General features: G+C 39.9%; 1 protein-coding gene across 3 annotated transcripts in view; it reads right to left on the bottom strand.

Moving 5' to 3' along the window:
• LEMD3 (LEM domain containing 3) overlaps positions 1–20,314 on the bottom strand; it is a 42,438-nt gene extending 22,124 nt beyond the window's left edge. For 2 of the 3 annotated variants that reach the window (XM_062491991.1, XM_062491993.1), the window contains exons 1-3: positions 18,784–20,314; positions 2,887–2,924; positions 436–502 (exon numbers count right to left, since the gene is read on the bottom strand). In XM_062491991.1, coding sequence (XP_062347975.1) covers positions 436–502; positions 2,887–2,924; positions 18,784–20,305 — 1,627 coding nt within the window. In that variant the 5' untranslated portion in view covers positions 20,306–20,314. Of the gene's footprint in view, positions 1–435; positions 503–2,886; positions 2,925–14,835; positions 14,851–18,783 lie in introns of all 3 variants that reach the window. The other variant, XM_062491992.1, reaches the window with a different exon arrangement.
• Positions 20,315–23,011: the final 2,697 nt, after the last annotated feature.

Genomic DNA, 23,011 nt, shown 5'->3' with positions numbered 1-23,011 from the left:
ATATGGCTAAGTTGGACATTTTGTGTAACAAGGCAATCTTGTTCAACCACTACTGTTCACTTTATTGGCAACCATTTTATCACGGTTGCAAAATATTTTGATTTTCACCACAGTGAATTAACAACCTTTCAGAAACCCACACATATAGCAAATTTGATTTAACCCTTTTAAAAAAATAAGATTAGTAAAGTATTAAGACTTTGGGTCAAAAAAGCACACAGGATCACAGTATTCAAGACCCTATCATGTTAGCAAACATTGCAAGAAAAGGTGCTACACTGGTGGCAAAAAAGTATAAGTGAACTAGATACAGGGTTTCAAGTTACCCAACACCGAACTCTAAATGGCTATCAGGGACCCAGTTATCACTATCTGAGCAGGGACTTTTTTGTAGTTGTTGCCATAATGTTACATCACAATATTTTTAACTGTTACCTGCTACTTGTGCCAATTTATCATGAAGTGCATACAAGCTCTTCATCATGAGACTTATTTCATATTCCTAGAATGAGAAAAACATTTATGTTAAAGCAAGCAGTAGTACAGATGTCCTTTTCTCCATTTATCCCAAATATCTTTATATATCATGAGGAAAAAACCCAGAGTTTACACATACCCTGTTGAAAGCTGTAATATCTCACATACCAACAGTGATACAGGCAATAGATTTTGAATCCAAGTATTCACTACATTGAATTTTCAAATTTTGACTGAAGGTAAACTAGATTGCAGCTTGGACTCTGACAGATCTGCCAGTTAAAACCAACAGACTCTCAGTAGTACTCTGACACTACTGAGAGATTAGTGAAATGACTCAGAAGAAGTCTGCTTTGTTTGGGGTGATTTTTTAATAGCTACTATGGATAAGTTTTATTCTTTATAAATGTGCACTGACATTTTATACAAGCCACGCTACCATCTGTTCATACTCCGATATAAAATTCAGAGAAAAGGAAGATTTTTTTTTTGCCTACCTTCAAATGATAGTGATTTAATTAAAGAAACAACCAAACAAACAACCCTCACCAAACAAAAAGCCAAAACAAAGCAGGCCAGAAAGCTGTAGACTATTTTGTTGATACTTCCTGCATACACCATAATACAAAAAGGCCTAATTCCCAAAACAAACATGAATATGAGATGTTACATAATTGCTACTTACAGGGGAGTTAAACTTTTCAAGATAATAAGCAATTTTATTTAAATAAAACCAGGACCATTTAATATTAGAAGTATTAGTCAAAACAAAGACAAAGAACATGCAATTACATACACAGACAATTACATACACTAAAGGCTATTCTGGAACGTTGAAGTTTTAACAAATGGCTAAGACCAGAGCCTTCATTCAAAAAAATACTAAAAAAAGCAATTTTCCAGTTAGTGCATATGCTGATTATACTAATTTTGTAAAAAAACCTAACTATATTAGGCTTAATTCCCTGATGCACCAGTACTATTGACATAATTTTAAAATGTGAATAGTCCAATTCTTTTCTCTAAGAAAATTGCTACCAGAAAAGCAAAATACTTCTTTCAAAATGGACAAGTTATTTCCCAACAGGGCCATCAACAATTACCAGCATCATCTCTCCCTGTTCTGGTACTATAAAACCATTAAGATGATGTAGTTGATACTCCTCAGGAAACTAACCAATCTTATTAACTCACTTCCTGGCTAGAAAACACTGTGAATGGCAGAAGAGGAGAATCAATCCTTCAGCACATATACAAACCACCAGGAGTACTTCAAGTTCCATTTATTTCCAGTAGGTACACCCATGACTTCAGTAATAGCTACAGTAAGATAAACGTGAGAAATATTACTGTGACCAATTTTTTTTCTCCTAATTAACGGTTGGACCATGTGAAAAAAGGAACTGGCCAGTATAACCTTTGTAGCTAACACTCAAGCATGCAATAGGATTACTATCAACAGTGCAGTAGAAACAGGAGAAAGTAACACATAGAACAGATTCTCAGGCTGAGTCCAGTGCACAAAATACGTTCTCTCCACAATAGTAAAGTAATTTTGAAAGAATCCCCAGAATCTGCCTAAATAAATTTAATTTGTTCAAGAGATTCACAAACATTTTCTATCCAAGAAACCAGCCAAGGCCACCTGCTTAATACCCAGTTATTCACTTTCAGAGAGTTCAATCCTAGACACAAAAACCCACCAATCCACCAAACAAAAAAATCCCAATCCCAGACAGTAAACCAAAAAAAAGTGCCCCCTCAAATCCTCCACAATTATCCTGTAATACTTGCTTATATATGCCTAGCAAAAGCAGATCACTATGTTTACAATTCAAGTCAGAAGAGAGATCCACCTGAATGCATGCTGCACAACTATGAATAACACAGATAGCTTCAACGGTGACATCTCAAAAATGGTTAGACTGATACTTCAGACAAAAAAAGTGAATATAGGAACAAGTAACAGAATGGAATCAAAGTGAAAAAGACAAATTTTAAAATTCATTTTGAAGGACTTTAACCCTTGCTCTTCCATAGCACAAAGATCCTGGTGTTTCAGGTAAATTATCTCTTGCCAGCAGTGCTTTCAAGGTTGAGAAGTAAATGGTAACAAATGGTAACAGTAAGTGAAAAACTGTTACATTTAATCTCAAAATTTACAACACTCTTTACAACACAAATTATGTATTATTTTCATTGTATATGAAGCAACCAGTATGCCTCAGCCAAATCTTGCAATCCTATTTATAGTACCCACAACAAAAAAGAAAATTAAAACATCAGCTACAAGAACTGCATTTATTTCCTGCAAGTTATACTAAAACTGCATCCTTCTGAATAGATCTATATTGTTTTTATACAATCATGTAACAGATTAAAATCTCAATGTTAAGTGGTTTTACTTACTTGTATTTTTTGGAGTTCTTCACTAAAGGGATCCTTGACTGTCAAAAAAAAAAAAAGAAAATTAATTTACTCCAAGGGTCTGAAAATACTAAAAAGATATATCAACATTATAGCTTTATGACAAAACTGTAATAGTTGAGATAAAAACAAGGTCCATAATAAGACAAATAACAAAGAGACATCTATTAACCTTTACCCTAACTCTGCATTTAACAATGCAGTGTCGTAGCATTTAGGTTAAACCAGAATTCTGTATGTCAACAAATTTCACAGCTACTTCCTTACAAACGAAGCTGTGCTTGCCATTTGCCGAACTCTTGCTTTAACTAACTAAATTGTTTTGAAATAATTTGAAGATTTTACATTTTAGTGGACAACTGAAAAAAGGAAAACCACTTTCTTACTAACCATTAATACATACAATGAAATTCTACAACTCCATATTTTCTTTTTAACAAGAGACAACACACTGAGAGCTCATGCACTCTCATGCATACATGTATCCACAAAACATCAAGAGTTTGCCCACCTAAGAGTAGACTGATTGACAAGATCTTGATTTCTGAACCACATGCTTAAACTGATCCATTAATTTAGTTATAAATGGAAATTACAAGAGCTATATAAAGGTTGACACGTTAGATCAAACTCATGGCAAGACTTCTCCTTTAGGAGAAACAGAGGATACAAAAGAAACTAAGGACCAACTTATAAAACGGGGCTCCCAACCTTAGTCACGTGCAAGTGAATATAGGTAAGAAACTAACAAAAAAAATTCTAAGAACAAACCTAATTATTTGTGAAAGAATATGATTTTTATTAACTGCATGAACTTCAGTAGCACTCTTGTCAGCAGATAAAATCTTAGTTTTGAAAGGAAGTTTGAAGTAGAAATCATTACCCTGTCTTTGCTCTACACACAGCAATGATAAGATTCACATTCCTATGGTTACAACCAACAAATGATGTATAAAACAGTGGGACAATGAAAATGCTTTCTAAATGAAGAGCGTGTGGTGCTCTGCAACTTTGCAAACAAGTTTGTCTGTGTGCCTGAACTCAGAAAAAAAATTAAGCATGTTACCTACCCAGAAAGCCCTTCTTTGGCTTCTTCTGATACAGCAAATGGAAAAAAAACTCCACCCAAACACAGGGACTGGTTTTCACAGGCATCCAATTACTGTATTCAGATATAAGATTAATTAAAGCTGATAGAAGCACACGTTGAAGACTCTTGCAAACCAAGCCCTACAGCCCTTGAGTTTCATTCTACAGGTCCAAATTCACAGCCATTGCTTACTGGATTATCAAGCTACCAACCAAAAAGTTTTAAGTATTTCATTATTTAACTCAATCAAATACACCCAGCACACTAAATGTTCAATCTAAAAAACCTAAAATGGGAGTAAACACCTAGTTTGATCGTTAGTTATCCAGACAAGGATAATTACAAACTCCAGGGTCAATCTTTTTGAGCATACATGAACTCTTGATTGAGTAGTGGTTTTAGATTGGAAGGGGAGTACAAACACAAGACACAGGGGTGTATATGTTTCAGTATACCCGACTAACATATTTTAGCACTGACGAAAGTCATGAAGCAAACACATGCAACACTGCCATGCCTGCAAAGAGACAAATTGAAAACTGTCACCTGAAATTCTAGATATACTAGGGCAGTCCAGCAATTAAGTGAAAGTTATTGTGGTGGTTACACTTTTCCAGCATCACAATCCCAGTGTAAAAATCAATCTTACATTTGGGCACCTCCATGTTTACATAAATTAACACCTTGAATTTATTAAGCAAGTCAGATGAGATGTCAACGTTTGCCTCTCCTTCACAAATACATAAAGGTTACAATGACCAAGAATACCAACCACCTCCTCAAAATTACCTATCACAAAAATGTAACAATCTTTAAAACTCCTTATTTTAACTCACACAATAGGATTTCCATGAAATCCCTCTGAAGTTAGTGATTGTTATAGTTATCCAAAACCTGAAGTACATTTTTTTATAGGATGCTATTTTGTTTAGCAAGACTGGTGCCTTAAGAGGCAAGTATGCAAAATGCAATTGCAGCAATTTATCAGCTGCATATGCAATTACAACTGATAATCAACCTGCATTTATTTACCACTTAACCTCAGTTCACTTGAGTTAATAAGGCCACTCCTTAACTCCTTCAGTAACTCCTCTTTTGAATACACCCTTCTTTCTTTTGTCCAGAACATAATCTCTTACCAAATCCTCCTACATACTCCAGTCACAGATGTAAAGTTTTCATCTACTCCAACATGCCTAAGGTATTTCAATATATTACATCAGCATTCTTGGTTTCAAAAGCTTTCTTGACAGTTCTTAGAATATGTAACTATACTTATAAAAGAGTGATAAATTCTTATTTTACCAAACTAAACATTAAATTAAGAATTATTAATATAAGATTTTTATCTGAAAATATACTTCCAAGGCTCCTCCTCAAAAAGGGTTTGAGACCTCTACCATGCAACAATTGCCAGCCTTGAAAATCTATCAAGCTCACATTTAAAGGAGTTCAAAGAACAACTTACCATCTAGTTATGCTACAAAGTTAAAACACCTATGCTTGTACCAGAGGAAAGTAATAGGACTATTCAGCACTTCCATAATATTCATGCATTCACTTCTTCCCTCACTCTTCCACATTTGAGAGTCCTCTTCCTCCCTGCTACAGAAGTCACCTCTGAACCCTTCTGCAGCTCTACGTTCCTCCTAACATTTTAAGATGACATTTTAACAGAACCATTGTAACGCCATAATCTTTCTGAATGTACAGATAATTTGATTTTATAGATGAAAAAGCAAAATTCCAATGCAACTTTAAGGATCTGTAAAGCCTCAGCTGCAGAAACAATGATCCAAATTAACCTGTAAGCACCTCATTTCTCAGTGTGACGACACAAAGCATCAAATACCATTCACTCAAAGGATTCAGAGACTCTGCATTACAACATACACCTCCAAGTTAGCAGCTTCCGCAGATGCAACAATGTTCTTCCCTGCAAAGTACTTTTCTCCTCCTCATCCACTATGCCATAAGCAGACTAATTCGAAAACAGAAGTAGCAACATTTCCAAAATCCACCTTACAGGGATGTGTTCTGTAAGCAGATAACCTAATGCTTTCCATCAGATTTTTTCCCCTCTTAAAACAGATACATTAGCTGAATAATGAACTGCTGCCAGAGTAAGAAACAACACTAGAAGCATTATCAGAAATCGGCCTTTAGCCCAGCCTTCTTCTATATGATCTCAAAACCAAATTTTCAGTATATTTACAACCCAAGTATTTTCAATGTCAGCTAACAGATCTGTAATTTTTCTACATCTAGGATCAAGGTGTGACTTCATCCAGTGACATACTGTGTAAATATTGTGAGAATAATTCCAAAATATTGTCTCTCAGAACTCCTAAACCTTAAAATGCCAGAAAAATATCAAACAAACAAGTTACTACACAAAATGTTATTCCAGAACTCAGTATTTCAAATTTCCTAAATAAAATAATCCTGCCTTTATTTTCCTGTCTGCAATTATTCAATGCTCAAAACAGACAAGAAGTTTTGCACAGCCTTCCACCTCCGTATTTCTCCAATTCAGGTAGAAACCACTTCGAACCAGTAGGCTAAATCCCTCTGCTCTGATATTAAGACATCAAATCATACAGCAATTCCTTCACCACAGATCATCTTTGTGTGCTTTGGAAATGGTTTTTGCATTTCTAATTGAGTCCTCCATTATAGCTTGAATAGTCCTTGGCCCCCTCAGTTTTGAAGAGCACAATGTGCTCTTCAATGTGCCGCGAGGATTAGAGAACTCTATAAATGGCTGAACATTTCCTTAACATCTAGTCACTTTTTCAACTGGCTCAGTTTAAAGTGCTTTTGTTGATAATTTTTCCAGACAATATAATTTTAATTAATTCTGTTTGCAAGTGATGTAACGACTGATGACATAACCAACAATTTCATGTTGTTCACTTTTTTTGACAAAGCCTTCCTCCAAAAGAATTAAAACAATCATATTTGCAATATACACTTTAGACACTTTTCTATCAGCACTAAAAATAAGTCTTCATGATTTTAGGTAAAAGGGTATGACCTACCGGAGTTGTCCACTACTCAACAAAAAATAAAAAGCCCAAGAAATGACAACAAAATAATCCCTCTCCTCTGTTTAGCTGTATCACCCTTCCTAGAAAGGTTAAAATCTACTCCTGCCTACTTAAATGCTGGTAAGAACAGACCTGAATGTCAAAAGGTGTTCCTGCGAGTCATGCCAATTTCATCCATATTTAAGAAGAGACACGAGTGTTTTGGGAAAGATTCTCATCAGATTATTCAGTTTCACTAGAATAAAAACATTAGTTTCATTCTAGTATTCATATTACCGATCAAAAAAACCTAGAAATTCTAAAAGCTGTCAGTTCTTAAGAATATTTAAGGAAATATTTTTAGTAACAGTATTTGCATGGATGCTCTTTTGCATTATATTACAAAACATACAAGAAACAGCTGTCTCTGTCCTATTAGGGAAAATGGCCCAAAAGTGCACTTGCCATGCATTGTAAAAATTAGATTAAAATCACATTCCTTGCACACACCTACATACAGCATTCACTACAGGCTAGTGTGTGTACCTACAAAATAAAAAACCCACTACAGTAAGACTGCTCTTACAAGCAGTTGCAAAACATTACCAGGAGAAACTAGACTTCAAACACACTTCAACATTTTACAATGGGTAGAGAATCTAAATAGGCTTCTGTAATAGCTCTTCTGCCTTCTGCTGCACCTTTCCCAAGTATTTTAGCTCCTTACATTTTATAAGGTCAAAAAATACCCACCACTTCAACAAATGAATACGAATTTAGAAAAAGGGGAAACTCCATCTTGAAAGCATGGCAACACAACATGCTTTATGTTAAACTAGGAAGTCTTCTGCTTTCCTCAAACTCCAAAGTTCAAAGTGGAAAGCAAACTAATAAGGCAAGTGCTACTGAAACACAGAAGGTTTAAGAATCAACGGGAAGCTGCAATTAAATACTGAATCTACTGTGACTCTGCCAAGGGGCCCAGTCTTGATAAAAATATCCTGTGATTTTGTACAAGTAGTAAGGATTTCCGTCTTGAAGAGTTTCCAACATAAAAACACCCAGTTATAATCTCTTCTTCCAGACAGACTTCAATTACAAAGTACTAGTAAGAGTATGAGCAGTTTACAACATCCAAAGGTAACATGCAAAGGGAGAACACTGACAATAAAACTCTTAAAAGGCCATTGATCATGAGCACAAAGTCAAGATACAGATCAAATAGGAATTTTTCATCTTTTAAACTGGGTCTCTGCTGTGCCTCCATTCTTTTAACCATTCACACACATTGGTCTATCAGTGCTTGCTGCACTAAGAGCAGCAGAACTGCTGAACAATATATTTACAAAGCCTGAACACAACAGCAGAAGTCTTAAAATAGGTTCTCTATGCAGTACATACAGAGGTAGTTGACAACAGGTCTCTTGGCATCTCTTGGCACGACAAAGATAAGCTTTCACCGAGGAAGCAGCAGTCAGTTTACCACAACTATCCATACTAGTTAAGAGAAAAAAGAAAAACTGCTCACCACATACTGTGGAAGTCTGAAGACCTCAAAATCAGGATGAGCTTGGAAGTAATACACAACATAACACACTTGACTGGACATGCATAACAGCACGCAGTATTGAGTTACTTGTATTTTTACTCCACTGGAGTAAGACTCTGAAGAGCTGGCTAACCTCCCAGGCTGCCTACCATAGCAACTGCATTTGTTTGATGATTTGTTTGATTCATCTACCTGGTTCAAATAAAAGTCATCCAAAGGGAACAAGTGGACTAACACATCACTATCCTTTACTCAGATGAAGAGTTTGCTTGAAGTAAGACTGAACTTGAACTAATGTTATCATCACTGTTTATTAATAAAATAGGTTATGCCCCTTGGTTAAAAGGTTACATCATCAGCTTGTGGATTAAGGTGGTGAATCTTCTAGCAGTACTATGTGCACTTCTGACCCTGGTGGATCTAGAGAGGAGAAAAAAGCCAAGAAAAACCAAAACCTTTCTTAAAACTCACCTGCCATGCAGAAACAGGAAAAAAAGACATAAAGGAAGTACAAGTGAGTCTTACCAAGAGCTCAAACACTAGGGGCAATAAAACCATACCACACCTTTGGCACATAGGAACTCTGTAATATGTAGGTTACTACATAGTAGCACAAAGCTCAGTGCTTGAACTATGAAAAAAAAAATACAGAACAAGATCCTAACTCTATTTCCTCAAACCATGTATCTCGTGCTCAAGGGAGCTGGCCATATAGTTAGTCTGATCCCAGGGCTTGTGTAAGCAGCTTGGTACATTCTCATTTTCTGAATGGCAAACGATATCACATGCTAACTCATTCCCTTACAGACCAAACAGGCAGATCATATTTGGCCTTAGGTTCCCAATTACCAGGACCAGCTCCTTCCCAGGGCTGCTACTTTTATGTCTTTTCCCTCCAGTCTGCTCACCCTCAAAAGCAATCACTTTAATACCACGCATCCTACACAGCAGAATAAAACAAGTCTGGATTTAGCATCTCATGGTTTTCCTCCCACCTCTACTTCATGCACATTTGTACTCAATCTGCACATTTTTGTTGTCAGTTCAATAAGAAGCATCTTCAGCTGAAGGTCAAAAGGAAACAAAAAAAGTGTTTTAAGTCATAAATAAAAAGCCACTGTACAATTCCGCAGTATGCTGACACATCCACGCTCAATGTAAGCAACTGAAACAACAGAGTCTACAGTGTTTCTGCAAGGAGTACCACCTCTGATGGAAGTAAAACTTAACAGGCATTGATCATAATACACCCAGGATCACCAAATCGAACTGCACATACATACCTGCCCATTCTGAATGACTGAGCTGTCAGGAGTACTCAAAAGATTGGTATTTCTCCTCCTAGTTCAAAGGTCACTGTACAAACAGTACAGCAGAATAACTCTCTTAGATGCTCTCAACACTCCCTTTTTAGTTTTCTTTTGCGTTTATATAAAAATGAACATGCAGTTATTATTATATGCCAAAGACAAAGTACCCAAACATGAACACATCCTTTAAACACAGCTCAGAATCTCCATTTCCCATAGTGCCTTACAAACGCTTTTATCCACACCTGCTTTTACATAAGCACATGTAAAAGCATAAGTACATCTCATGCTAAGAGATGCAGACAAGAGAAGCAAAACACAAAAATAAATCACAAAATTAGTTCCTTCTCCAGAAGAAAATCTGAACCTCTTCTCTGATTTTCTCAGCTAGGCAAAGTCTCCCCAGGACAACATAAAACTCCTTTCATGTACACACCCCCAGAAAAAGCCACAAAACCAACTCAATTAAAAAAAATTAAAAATCAGGTTTTTTTAAAATACACCATGCCTTTCTCCTCCCCACACTTTCTTGAGTCATACACGGAGTGCGCACCAATACAAAAAAATACTAGATTGAAACTAATATGATACTCTCCTTTGCAAGACACCACCATGGAATTTCATAAATCATTTTCTCTTATTACAAAGTAACAGTATACTATTTCCAAGGAATTTGCAAAGAGAAAACAAGCAACACTGCCAGATTGGCCTTTCCCCATAATTAGGTTTGAACTGTGGATTTCCACAGGCTGTGAAAATGCCTCTCAGCCGTCTGTCACACATGTACCACCCAGTCTGTCACTCAACAAAATCCTCTTTGGTCGTCAAAGGCATGACACCTGAAAAAGAACAAATAGCACTCTAAACTTGAGATACAGCCAGAGATGAACAGAAATTCCTTAAGAAATTCCCATTTGTTATATTCTATATATTAAGAATATATTCCCTATATTCTTAAGGAAAAATAATTCCTTATTATAGTCCATATAATGTTATACCATTTCCCAGAAAATATACTGGGAATTAGAAAAACAGCAAACACCAATTCACCTCACAACAAACCCAAGCATTATTTTAGGCAACAGTAATAAGACAAACAAAACCCAAACCAGAACAAAAAAGTAATCATGTATCCACATTCTGAGATATGAAATGCATCCTTCACAGTAAATCTACCATTGCTTAGTATCTACTGACAGGTTTCAGGTTAGTTCTGTAGCTAGACTTCTGTTATCTATGACCAACAACATCTGCATATTCAGATAAAAATGTGTTTGATGAAGTTGTGAGACATGGGGATACATGGGATATGAGGGGCTCCTGCTGCGTAGGTTTATGATGCTGAACAAACACTGGGATAAGCACTACTATATGAAGTGTTGTGGGACATTTTATTGCACAACTACATAGTGAGATGATGAGTATTGAAGGTAGAGACAGTTGTGGTAAGTGGCTTTGATATGTAGCCTACTGAAAAGTTCCTAAAGCTAACCAAAAAAAAGTTATGAAATTAAAGAACAGCCAGAGTTTTCTCCAATTCAGAGATTTAACTGACCAAAGAAACACTTTTCTGTGGACAAAAGTAAAATTAAGATCTAGATGTGGCCTTAAAATCTAGTGTTAGAAAAAATACCACATTCATCCACCTTGTGCCCAGCAGTCCTCTTGTGATAAAGTTTTGTTCAGCTGACACCCAGAAAGGACAGGCTGATGCTGCCTTTACCCAAGTCATTGTAAGAACAAGTATAAACATTTCTTGTACTTTTTCAAAAAATAGAAGGTTAAGGGGGTGTGACCATGTATTAAGACATAAGTGAATAAAGGCAGTATGAAGGAAGTCTTAGCATGTATATAAAACATTATTCTGTAACAAGTCATCTTTAAATTTTTATTTAAGTAAATGGTCTCTGAAGCAAAGAAAAAATAGCCAAGGAGTTGTTATACAATCCCTCATTTATGAACAGACCCATTTCTTGCTTACCTAGCAGAGGATCACTAGAATTCAATGGATCTTAGAGAATATATAGTAAGTTTTAGTGCCTCATCTCAGTGTTAGACATCTCTTTTCAAGCCCCTACTCTTCTACCCACATTAAACAGCCTTTTGTGTCAATTCAGTCTGTCATTTAAAGCAGCTGAAGGAATTGAAGACTCTAAACAGGCAGTGTTACTCAAGATAACTTGATGTTAAAGAATTTGATAATAAAGAATTCTCAGTAAGCAGAAAATTGTATATTTTCCTCTGCAAAAAGAATTCACCTCTGCAAAATGCCAGCCATAACAGAACATCTCCTCCAGCAAGCTATGCCCAACAGGCACCACATTTGCCTGCTTCACAGTTAACATACACCTACTGTCACACTCCACAGCAGAATGTAAACACAGGCAGAACAGAAAAACAGCACTAAGTAACATGCAGGAAGTACAACACAGTAGGTCTCAACATAGGAAATCAAAGTCTAGCAAACCTTCTAACACAGAAGGAACCTGCATGAGAGCAGCTTTAAAATGTGCAGCGGTTCTTCAATTTATCCCTGCACAGATCACTTCCTCCCATCAGTACTATCGCCCATTTTGACAAGGTTTTCTAAATCACAATGACTCAGTGGGCAGAAGGCTATCTTGATCAAGACCTACGATACACTGTGTCTTTATTTACTATAATCAGAGCAAAGGCACTGCCACCTTCTCCCACAAATCTATATCTACCATGAGAAACAGAAGGAGCCAAGAATAGACAAATCAAAGATGGTGCTAATGAAGTTCTCAACAACCATGGGAGTCTCCAAAAAAAAAAAAAATCTTTTCTTTTTAATATACCTTGATTTCACAGTCCAATGACCAGTAAACTTATTCCACTCAACCTAATACAAATCACAACAGACAACGAATTTTAGCAGAGTACAAACATAAGAACTATAAAGGCAAAAGGAATATATGCCTCATGATTACAACACTCCGTGATTTGATTTCCCACAGTATTAGAATGGCACTTTCATCAACAACAACAAAAAAAACCACTGTACTTGCTTAATTTACTTGCCTAAGCTTTTTAGTGAAGCAACTTTCTCAAGGAGCAGTTCTGGCCTGTTCAAAAGTTCATACTATTACTGAAGCACAAGTCTAGAAGCATGACAGGGATCAGTTTGGTACAACTCTACAACTTCTGCCAGTTTAGCTGGGTAAGCAGTCAAGCTAAAGTTTGCAACCTACTACTCTCAGACAAAAAACAGACCTCAAAAGGATTTAAATGTACATGATTTTTAGAACCACAACTGCTTCCCAGAGATAGGAGGACTGCAGGCCTGATTCTCCTCTTGTACTGGGATAAGTACAGAATATGAAACAGTGCAAAGTAGGGGTCCTACAGTGTGAAATATAAGTCTTTATGTATCATGGGGTCTTCTTTAAAATATTTCCACCTCACCCCTTATCACTCTACGCATCTGTCCTAAGTAGAAAGATCAGCATTACACTTGAACAGTATTAGTGTTGACAGAGATTCTTAACAAATGGAACAAGTCTGCTTTTTGCTTTCCTATACATTTCTAGTCTCTAATGCTTTTTAAAATTGAAAAGTTGCAAACAGATCTGCTTTCAGATTCTGGATCACCTTTAATTTTCTCACATCAGAAAATGAATTTGCTTTTGAGAAAACTATGCACTGTAGAATGCAGTGCAAACGTTTGATGACTTTTTGATATCTAATGAAAACAGACTGACTCCTGTCAGCTCTCTAGCATCCCTGCTCCCTAGGCGAGCGATTCTAGTGCAGATTTTCCATTATTTACTTCAAAATAAAGCATAGCCTCCAACAGCAACTTTGACAAAACATCACAATAAAAATCTAATCTAATGGCATAAGGAAGGTTTTGTGCACATCCGCAAACAGCAGCACATTTAAGCACATGCATGGAAAGCAGTTATAAGTATTCTGAATGAAGTATCAACTACCACTATCTCCTTAAAAACAGGAATTCTGAATTTCCATCATTTATGTTTCATACACTGTTGAGCAATCTTCAGATTTATACTTTATACTCCAGATCCACTACAAAGATAAACAGACTGCTTATAATCCTTTAGGAATTACTTGAAGCTGTCAGCTGAGCTATTTTGTACTATATAGCAATTATTTAGACTTTCCTATATGAAAGTCACTATAATAATAATTCAGACTTTGCTAGATAAAAGACCAAATTATTCCTCATTTTAAGGAATACTTTCTGACATACCATAAGGAAGATGAGAGTTTAAACTTGCCAAAAATCCTCAGGAAATCTAACTATTCTGCCTGGCTTTACCTTATGAAGGCAGAAAGGGATTCTTTCTGTTTGATCTACTGATCTTGATCCAAAATTCAACAAACCATAGAATTCACATTGCTACAACAGAGATTAGTCTTTAAGAAAAACACCAGGATTTTCTATCACCCAGTTGAGAAATACTTGTTAACTACAATTTAAAGCAATATACAGAAAGTGAAACAGCAATATGCTAATATTTCAATAGAATTTGTTACATTCTCAAACACAAGTCAAGGTATCCCTTCAAAGCACAAGCAATGTTAACAGGCACACAACACAGGAACTCTGCAAATCTTTTCATTTTTCTCCCTCCCTTTATAATGTCCTCTTCTATAAACACTTCTCATCCATAACTAATTTTCTTCCATTAAAGCCAACACTGTCAAGAATATAGACTTTTCTGAGAAGGTGATCTTAGAAGGCAAGTAAATTTGTAACAGTTATCTGTGAAATACCACAGCGCTTCAACAGTTATCCTGTCTTTTATACAGCAAGTCTGACTTCTTAGCAATCAAATTCCCTGCATAAAATTCCGTAGAAGTTTTAACACCTGAGAGATTTCCTCGTGAAGAACAAAGGAACATCAGTGGAATTGGATTAAACTCTTAGAATTGTGATTTGCATAAGCTTACACTTGCAATATACACAACTGCTAAGTCTCCCTGAATTAACATTTCAAAAACACAAGTTGTAGCAAATATAGTAAGGATTATCCTCCTAGCAGTTGTTTTGTAACGAGTATCATAGAAAGACTAAAATTACTAGCAACAGATGTCACTTTTAAAAGCCACTTCTTTTAAGAAAATAAGATTTTAAACAAGGCCTGCCTGAATCTTTCAAGAGTAGTTTTTTTGTTGTGGTGGTTTTGTTCTGCCTTTTTCTTTTGTCACATCAACTGCTTCCCAGACAAAGTTCTGGAGCAGAAATGGTAAAAGTAACTTACATACAACCTATTTCAGATTACAGACTTCAACAGCATCTGTACTAGCATCCACAGTTTTCAAAAAGTGAACCAGATCTGAAAGCAGCACCAACGATCTGATGCTACAGTTATCAACTTCTTATGAAAAATAACTTTAGAATTAACTTCCAGGAACAGACACTTGAGATGCTCAGAGTAACATCACAAAACCACAGAAGTTGGAAGAGATATATATATACAACTCTTCAGGGTTTGAAGAACCTAGGAAGTACACTAAAGTCTACCATTTTCCTTACAAAATACTACGCTGGTTTGGCAAGAAGTTGATATAATCCCGTGGTATTTTGAAGGCAGGTGCAAACAAAACATGTTTACAGCCCGAGCAAAATGAATGAGGTTACCAGCACCAAGCCCAAGCTGATCTTTTTGAAATGCAGCGCTGTCAGAGATCGAAAGCACAATATGCACTTACATTCATTACTTGGTCTTTCATGTGAGCCTGAAGAGCAGTTTATTTCAATAGGTTTACAAAAATCCCCACAGACATTTAGCTATATTTTAGACAGCAAAATGCATAAAAACCTTACTTCAAATGGCCTGTATAGCTTAGATACAGAAGAATTAGCCCAGTTCTGACTTGTCTTTGAACATTTTATGCTACATTTTAAAGCACTTCATAGCTATTTCACAGCTCTGAATAAGAAATCATTTGAACACTATGCATAGTGTGACAGGACTATTCTTAAATTTTCTGCTCACCCCTTCTCATTTATATTACTACACTTGGCCTAAATTCAACTCCAACACCTGGTTTTAAGCCTCCCTCTCATTAGACACACCTCCTCTGTTCTTAGATTACAGCCTGACAAATATTTAAGTGTTGATATTGAGTGTACTTTGTGATAAATATTTTTCAATGTCACAAACAGTATATCACCTTCTTTTGACTGCATTTAATTTTAGGCAATTAACTATTACGTAAACCAACATTAAGTTCACTGTGCTTAATTCCCTGCAAATTTAAAATAAGAAGACACCAAATATACAAATAGCTGCCTTTATTGCTTTATCACATTAAGCCTGATAATTACAGAAATGCAGCTATTCCAGCTCTGCTGAACCCTAAAAGTTTTTATGGCATAGATTGGAGTTTAAAAGAATGGATTTTCTTCCACAAGCAAATCACTCTTACCCAACAGAACCTTACCTACAGCCACCTAAAAGACAGAAAAATCTCAATATCGTCACCTAAATGAATTTTTTGTCAAGATAATATTATTTTTTTAATTAGAAAGCATGAAGCAATTCTGATTCTATAAAAAAACAGACAATAGACCCATATAAGCATAAGAGTCAAAGGACTCACTTGGATGATGTTTAAGCTTAGGAAGCATACAATAGAAGGTTCTCCCCTTTTCAGTAAAAATCAGTTTTTATTAGCCTGTCTTGTCTGTTCTTGCCTGTTCTACAGACCCACCGTGGTTTTGTTCCATATGCTGATTTGAGAAAAATTTGGTAAGCACATGATAAACATATGGGCGAACTAATTCCCTGCTCATTCCCACATTACTTAAAAGAAGTCGCCTGCTCCTCTTCCTACCAAAGGAGCTAGCCACAAAACCTGCTGTTTGTTCCTGCCAAAGGACACTATCCCCCCTATTCCCATTTGTTATGCTGCAGCAAAGCCTGGGGGTGTGAGGAAGTAGGACAGATGAAATAGGAGTGCCATTGCCAGAACAATTCTTCAGGAAATCCACTTTCAAGAGTTCCACTGGAAAGACAGCAAGAACAGACCAAGAACTGGTTTACTGGAACTACCAAGTAACACTGGGCTACCAGAGCACTGACTGGAAAGCATAAACTAAGAAAGGTCCTCTAAGAATAGGATAATTTTTCCTGTCTAAAAGTTCCAGCTGGGTTAACTTTTTAAGAGCAATATATTCAGCACACTCATCCCACATGCTCTATAGGAAAGTTCACACATTCAAAACCAAATTTTCTTTCAATGCAAAAAAAATCCACTCTGAACTTTAAGAACTATTGTTATCTGCATTGCTGAAACACTCTGCTTTTATCAAACAGGATGACAAGCCAGTTTTAATTCAACCACTGAATTTGGCAGTTTACCCCAGTAGGCTGACAGATCTTCTTCCATTAAAATCATCATATTTCAAGACTAAAAGAGGCATATAATACATACTACTACAAGAATACAGCTTAACCATACATAAGAAAATGTAGGCGTGTCTCTAGCAGTTATGGCCACAAACTAATCAGAGTATGAGCAGTCCCAACAGTCACACTAAACTGTATCTAATTATAGCCCACCTGCATATGTTCACAGCCTGGCCAAAAAACAGGACTGAACAGTATTTAAGAGCCACGTGGACCATTGCAATGAAACCACTGCAAATTTCCAAGTCCTTGCTGCTACTGTCCTTCCTCAACATCAAATGTTTTACTCACCCCCACCCCTCCAAAGAGTGCAAAACAGAATTAAGAATTATTCTGCTACCCTAATGTAATGAACAATGTTTGAAAGGGAATAGAAAAAAAGCCAGCCCACACTGCTGCCCTGTGACATCTAGCAGATCCCAAGATAAGTCAGATCATTCCTTACAAGGCACTGTATACACGTCTACAAATGAGTATATAAACCCTTTACTCTCTATACAAAAAAATGTACACACCTGCATACACCTCACACACCATCCTCAACTATTTCAAGAAAAATGCAAGTTGCCAAGAACCTTCTAATGCTCTTACATCCCAAAAACAGATTTTTGCATATTTTCTCACCAGGAGCAATGAAAAATCAAGACAGCAATGGCATGATTTTTCTTTGTGATGTTAGAATCTCCACTGCCCATTTCAGAGCAGCCAAGAACTGTATTAGTATTAATCACTACCCTTAGGTGGTACGTTTCCATTTCTGTACTCTTCATTAATAGAAAACCGTAGTTTTAAAATCTATTCCAAGAAGTTAATTCCATATGTTAAAGAAGCTCCCAAATAATTCAGTATTAAAAAAAAAAATTTGAATGCTCTGTAATTCAGACTAAAGTACAGCAGTATTTAATGTATAAACGTTATTCTCAACTAAATTTAGAAGGAAGTACTTACTAGAAAACTATGTACAATAGGTCAAGCATTTCACTGCTCAAAGTCTGTCACAGTGCGCAACATCATCTCAACGCACGATCCCTTCCAAGCCTCAGCACACATGAATGAAAACAACCTGCTTTTTTACCAAACAACTTCAGTCAAATCTTAGCCCTGCAGGAATCCCAGGTATCTAACTGCATACTTACTCCTGTGAGATTAACATAAAGCCTCACCTCGTCAATTCTCTATTAACCATACTCCTGCTAAATTGAACAAAACCCACAGAACTCTTTTGGGAAGACTTGCTAGAAAACAAGATATCAACAGATTACAGCAGGGGATGCTGGGATTTAAGTTTATCCTCGAATGTCTTGCAAGCTTATTATACCAGCTTGCAAAGCACATACATAAGGAATAGAATTTCTCTGTACACAATCCTCTAAAGAGACATTATACTAAGGTAGAACCCAGAACTGTTCAGTAAAGGATGTCTGGGAATGCAAAGGCATATTAACAGTTGTTACAACCAGTTGCAGGAAACTGCTCTTACCCTTCACCTAATACTTACTGTTGGCTCCCACATCCTCAGCTACTCCAGAACCTCTCATTCTCAGGTATGTGAATCCCAGTATCAGAAAGAACAAGCATGCAGCAGTTAAGAGGAACATGGACAGGTAATGTGCACTGAAGCCTCCAGTGGTGGATACCTCCTCTCTTTTGAACTGCTGGAGAAGCTCCTCCTCGGGCTCAGACAGATTCTTCTTGTAGGTGTTTTTCAGGTAGGTATGATTTGAACCCGTATGATTGGAGTGGTTGAGTCTAAGGGAAGAGGTGGTTCCAGCCGTGGGAAGGCTATTAGTAGATGAATACATCCTGGATTCAACATTACCAGAAGCACCGCTGAGAACATGATTATTGGTCGCTTTCCTAATGGTGCCTGGAGGACCAGTGATTTTGCCGCTGTCCACGTCCGTGAGCTGTGGTGGCAGCAACAATACTGATGGGGATTTCTTGGATAGGCCAATGCGGTATCTGGGGCTGAGAGGACTAGAGTCCAGATTTTCACATCCTCCTCCTCTTCCTCCCACCACCACCACCGCCGCCGCCGCCGCCTCCTCCTCCTCCTCCTGATTTCTGCCCCTGTCTAGACTGCCGGCAGCAGCCGCCCCCGCCGCCCTGTCATTCGTTACGAGCACACCAGCACCGCAGCCTCCGCCAGCCCTTTCTTGGCCCGTCTCCATCACGCCAGCGCCGGCTGCAGCGCATTTGCTTGTTATGAATGGAGCAGGCGACTTGCTGAGGCTCCGTCTGGGCCGGCGAACTGCAGACTCCTCCTTCGGTCCCTGCTGTTTGGCCCTCGCCCCCGCCGCCTCCTCCTCCTCCGAGTCCGAGTACTTGTCCCTGCCGCCACCGTAGGAGAGGAGTCGGTTCCCGTTCACGGTCCGATTCTTCCACCGCTGCTGCTCGCTTTCCTTCTCCTCCTCTTCGTCGTCCTCCTCCTCGCCGTCCCCGGACTCCCTCACACCCTGAGTCGCCGCCGGTCTCCTGGCCGCCGCCCCCCACCAGGCGTTGGGCTTCCGCCGGGCCGCCTCCTCCGGGGGGGAGCTGCTGCTCACGCCGCAGGCGCTGTGGGGGGCGGCGGGCCTGAGGCCGCGGAAGAGGGGCGCAGCCCGCTCCCTCCTGCCGCCGGCCGGGCTCCGGGGACTGCTCTCCACGTCCGACTCGTCCGAGCTGAAGCCCAGCAGCACTTTGCCGCCCCCGGCGGGGGGTGCGGGTCGGCCCCGGCCACCGCCGGCGGCAGCCCCGGGGAGAAAAGGGTGCTCTGCGCCGGCCAGCCGCGCTCCCGGGGCCGCCCGCCCGGGGCCGCCGCCTCCGCCCGGCGCCGCTCCGGCTCCCGTGTTATTATTGTTGCTGTTCCGGGTCTTGTTGGCGCCGCCGCCGCGGGCCCCGGCCCGTTCATCCTCGCGCAGCTTCTTCAGCTTCTTCAGGTAGACGGGCCGGGTGCTCTCGGTGACCGGCCCCGGGGAGAATCCGAAGCGCCTCAGCTCCGAGAAAAGCTCCTCGTCCGTGAGCTGCGCGGCCATCGCCATTTTCCGCTCCCCTGCCGCCGCCGCCGCGGCGCTTCCGACCCACGCGCCGCGCCGCGCTCCCCGCCGGAACTGACGCGCCGCACTCGGCTGTGGCCGAGACCCGCCCGTCACCCCGCGGCGCCGCCCGCCGGGAACGCGGGCGGGGGAGCGGGGGGGATGAGCGGGGCGGGGCGGGGTCGCCCGGCGCCGGCGGCCCTTCCCGGCCGCCCCCGCTCGGTCACGGCCATCGCGCGGGGCTGGCGCCGCTTCCGCCGCCCCGGCGAGAGGTGGGGCCGAGGATCGTCCCGTTCGCCGCCGGGCTCGCGGAGGGGCTCCGGGGCGGGAGTCGCGCCGTGCGGGCGGGGGATGGGAGCAGGGAGGGCACCGCCTGCGGGAGGCGCTGTCGGCGGCGGAGGGGAGGTGGCGGGGCGGGGGGCGCCGAGTCCGGGGGCGTGGGAGGCGGCGGCGGCTTGGGAGGCGGCGGCGGCTTTCGGAGCTGGAGGGGCCGCGCTGGTCGGAAACGCGCTGCATCGAGCGCGCTTGTGAACAGACAAAACCGCTGCGGAGCGTTGGAGGGATCGGGAACGTGCTGCAGTGAGAAGCGTCAGACTGAACACTGAACCTCTGTTAAACCCGCTCCCGCGTGTCAAATTTAGCCCAAAGGTGGCTGGAGAAATGGGAAGAGGCTGCGTGGCGGGCCCTCCCTGAGGTGGCAGGCAGCGGCTCCTTTCCACCAATGTGCCTGGGGGGAGCAAACCTTTCCCTGTTGTAACTCCAGCATCAGGACATCTCGGCTGCGAGGAGACATAAAACCTCCCATACATACGAGACGATGTAGTCTTAAGCTGGGCTAGGGAGGTTTAGGTGGCACATTAGGAAGAATTTCTTCACAGAAAAGGCGGTTAGACATTGTGATGGACTGCCTATATGGATGTGGTGGAGACACATGTGGAGGCATTTAAACAAAGTGCCACATCCAGTCTTAGTGCTGTGTTCTAGTTGCCGTGGTGTTATTCAGTCATAGGTTTGACTTGATGGTCTCAGGTCTTTTCCAGCATAATAAATTCTGTGTGATTTTGCATGTTTAATGATTCATTTGCATGATTAATTTTGGAATTACCTGGATGCGTTTTGCTTCTTTCTTTTGGAAAATATAGTTATTTGTATGTATTGCAGTTGAAATTGTCAAAGTGTATACAGAAACATGTACTTGTCAAATGGTCGTGCCAGTATAAAGAGATGTCGTCCTGGCATTTCTCAAAGCATGTAGTGTGTGCTGATCCTTCTGGATGGGCCCTTTGGCCACAGAATCTCATGTGAAGGCTTCAGAATCTCCTGGCCTGCCTGTCTCTACGTATCCACCCTGAATGCCAAAACCTTGGGCTCAGTTTCTGTGTACCACATCAAAAAGCACAGGAGGCCGAGTTCCAGTTTTGACCTACCTCTGACTGGCCTTGCACTGCCATTGGCAAAAGTGGTCCAGGAACCAGAGCCAACTGCATAAAGAACTGTGTGTTCCCCCCTCATACTCTGCTGCAGTGAGGATATTGTGGATGTGCCCTGCTACTGTCAAAACTGAAGTTGCTAATTTTGTTATTGAGGAACATTTGCAGAAAAGGAGTTGGGGTAGCTGTGAGGCAGCTATGTTGAAGATCAGGCCAAGTCTGCTGAGCTAGAGGAGGGGCCAAGGGTCTGTATGACTGCTATGCTTTATGTGGCACCACTGTTAACAGCTTCCTGCTCCTCTGGCAGGAGCTGTTTCACATACAGCAGTATAGTGCATTGGAGGAATGCACAGAACTCCAGCTCTAAGGATGATTACACTCAACAGGGCCTCCATCACACATTAAACCAGTAATGTAAATGTACCTCTTTTGTCATATTTCCCAATCTATACTAGCCAGCTGATATGATAAATGCCATGAGAAATGCTCCTGACATTCCATTCCTCCTTGTCAGTGAGAAGCAACCCACACTTTCCAGCAGCTAGTTGGGATATGTGTTTGAACATGCTCTGCCACGTTCAGTGCCTGCCTCCAGCTGCCTGTGACACTTGCAAAACTAACAGCAGGCAGTCCCAGCCCAGGTACCATTCTGGCAAGCACCTGTTGGGACACCTTCCTTCTATTAGGGGAAGGTATGCTGTCCTGCAAGAAAGGGAGGATCCTGTCATCCCACCAATGCAATTCATACCTTCTCTCTGTTTGTTACAGCAAGGGCATGAGTTACTTTATAAAACTGTTTACTCAGCAGCAGGAGCGCAGTAAATACTATGAACTGTTAACAATTGAATAATGTCCTGCAAAACTATAGCATATAGAACAACTGACTGAGAAGCCTAAATATTCCAAGTCATGATATAAAATCTGTGTGCCAAAATATTTTTAAATGTTTTAAAAGTATGTCTTCTGGTTGTACTGAAGTAAAGATACTTGCATTACCAATCCAAAATCACATTTCTTTCATAGAATACCTTAGTATCAATCCCTTATTTTTATCAGTATCTCCACATAGCCAATTTTTAAGTCAATACTGAAAGTGGTTGCTTTTCTAAAGGTAAATTTCAACTTCAGGGAGTGTGGAGACTGTTATTCATCAGGAAAAAATGGTGGTTATTTTTTTGATAAGATGTTTTGGGTTATATTTTGCCTCTCATTCTTAAAGGACTAGTGCTCTAAAGAAACTGCCAATTTTTCCATTGGGTGAAAATCTGTTCTGGAAGTTAGC

This window comes from Cinclus cinclus, chromosome 4 (genome assembly GCF_963662255.1).
Source record: "Cinclus cinclus chromosome 4, bCinCin1.1, whole genome shotgun sequence".
NCBI classification, from domain to species: Eukaryota; Metazoa; Chordata; class Aves; order Passeriformes; family Cinclidae; genus Cinclus; species Cinclus cinclus.
The sequence above is the reverse complement of the archived record's forward strand: the minus strand, read 5'-3'. Positions and strand labels throughout refer to the sequence as shown.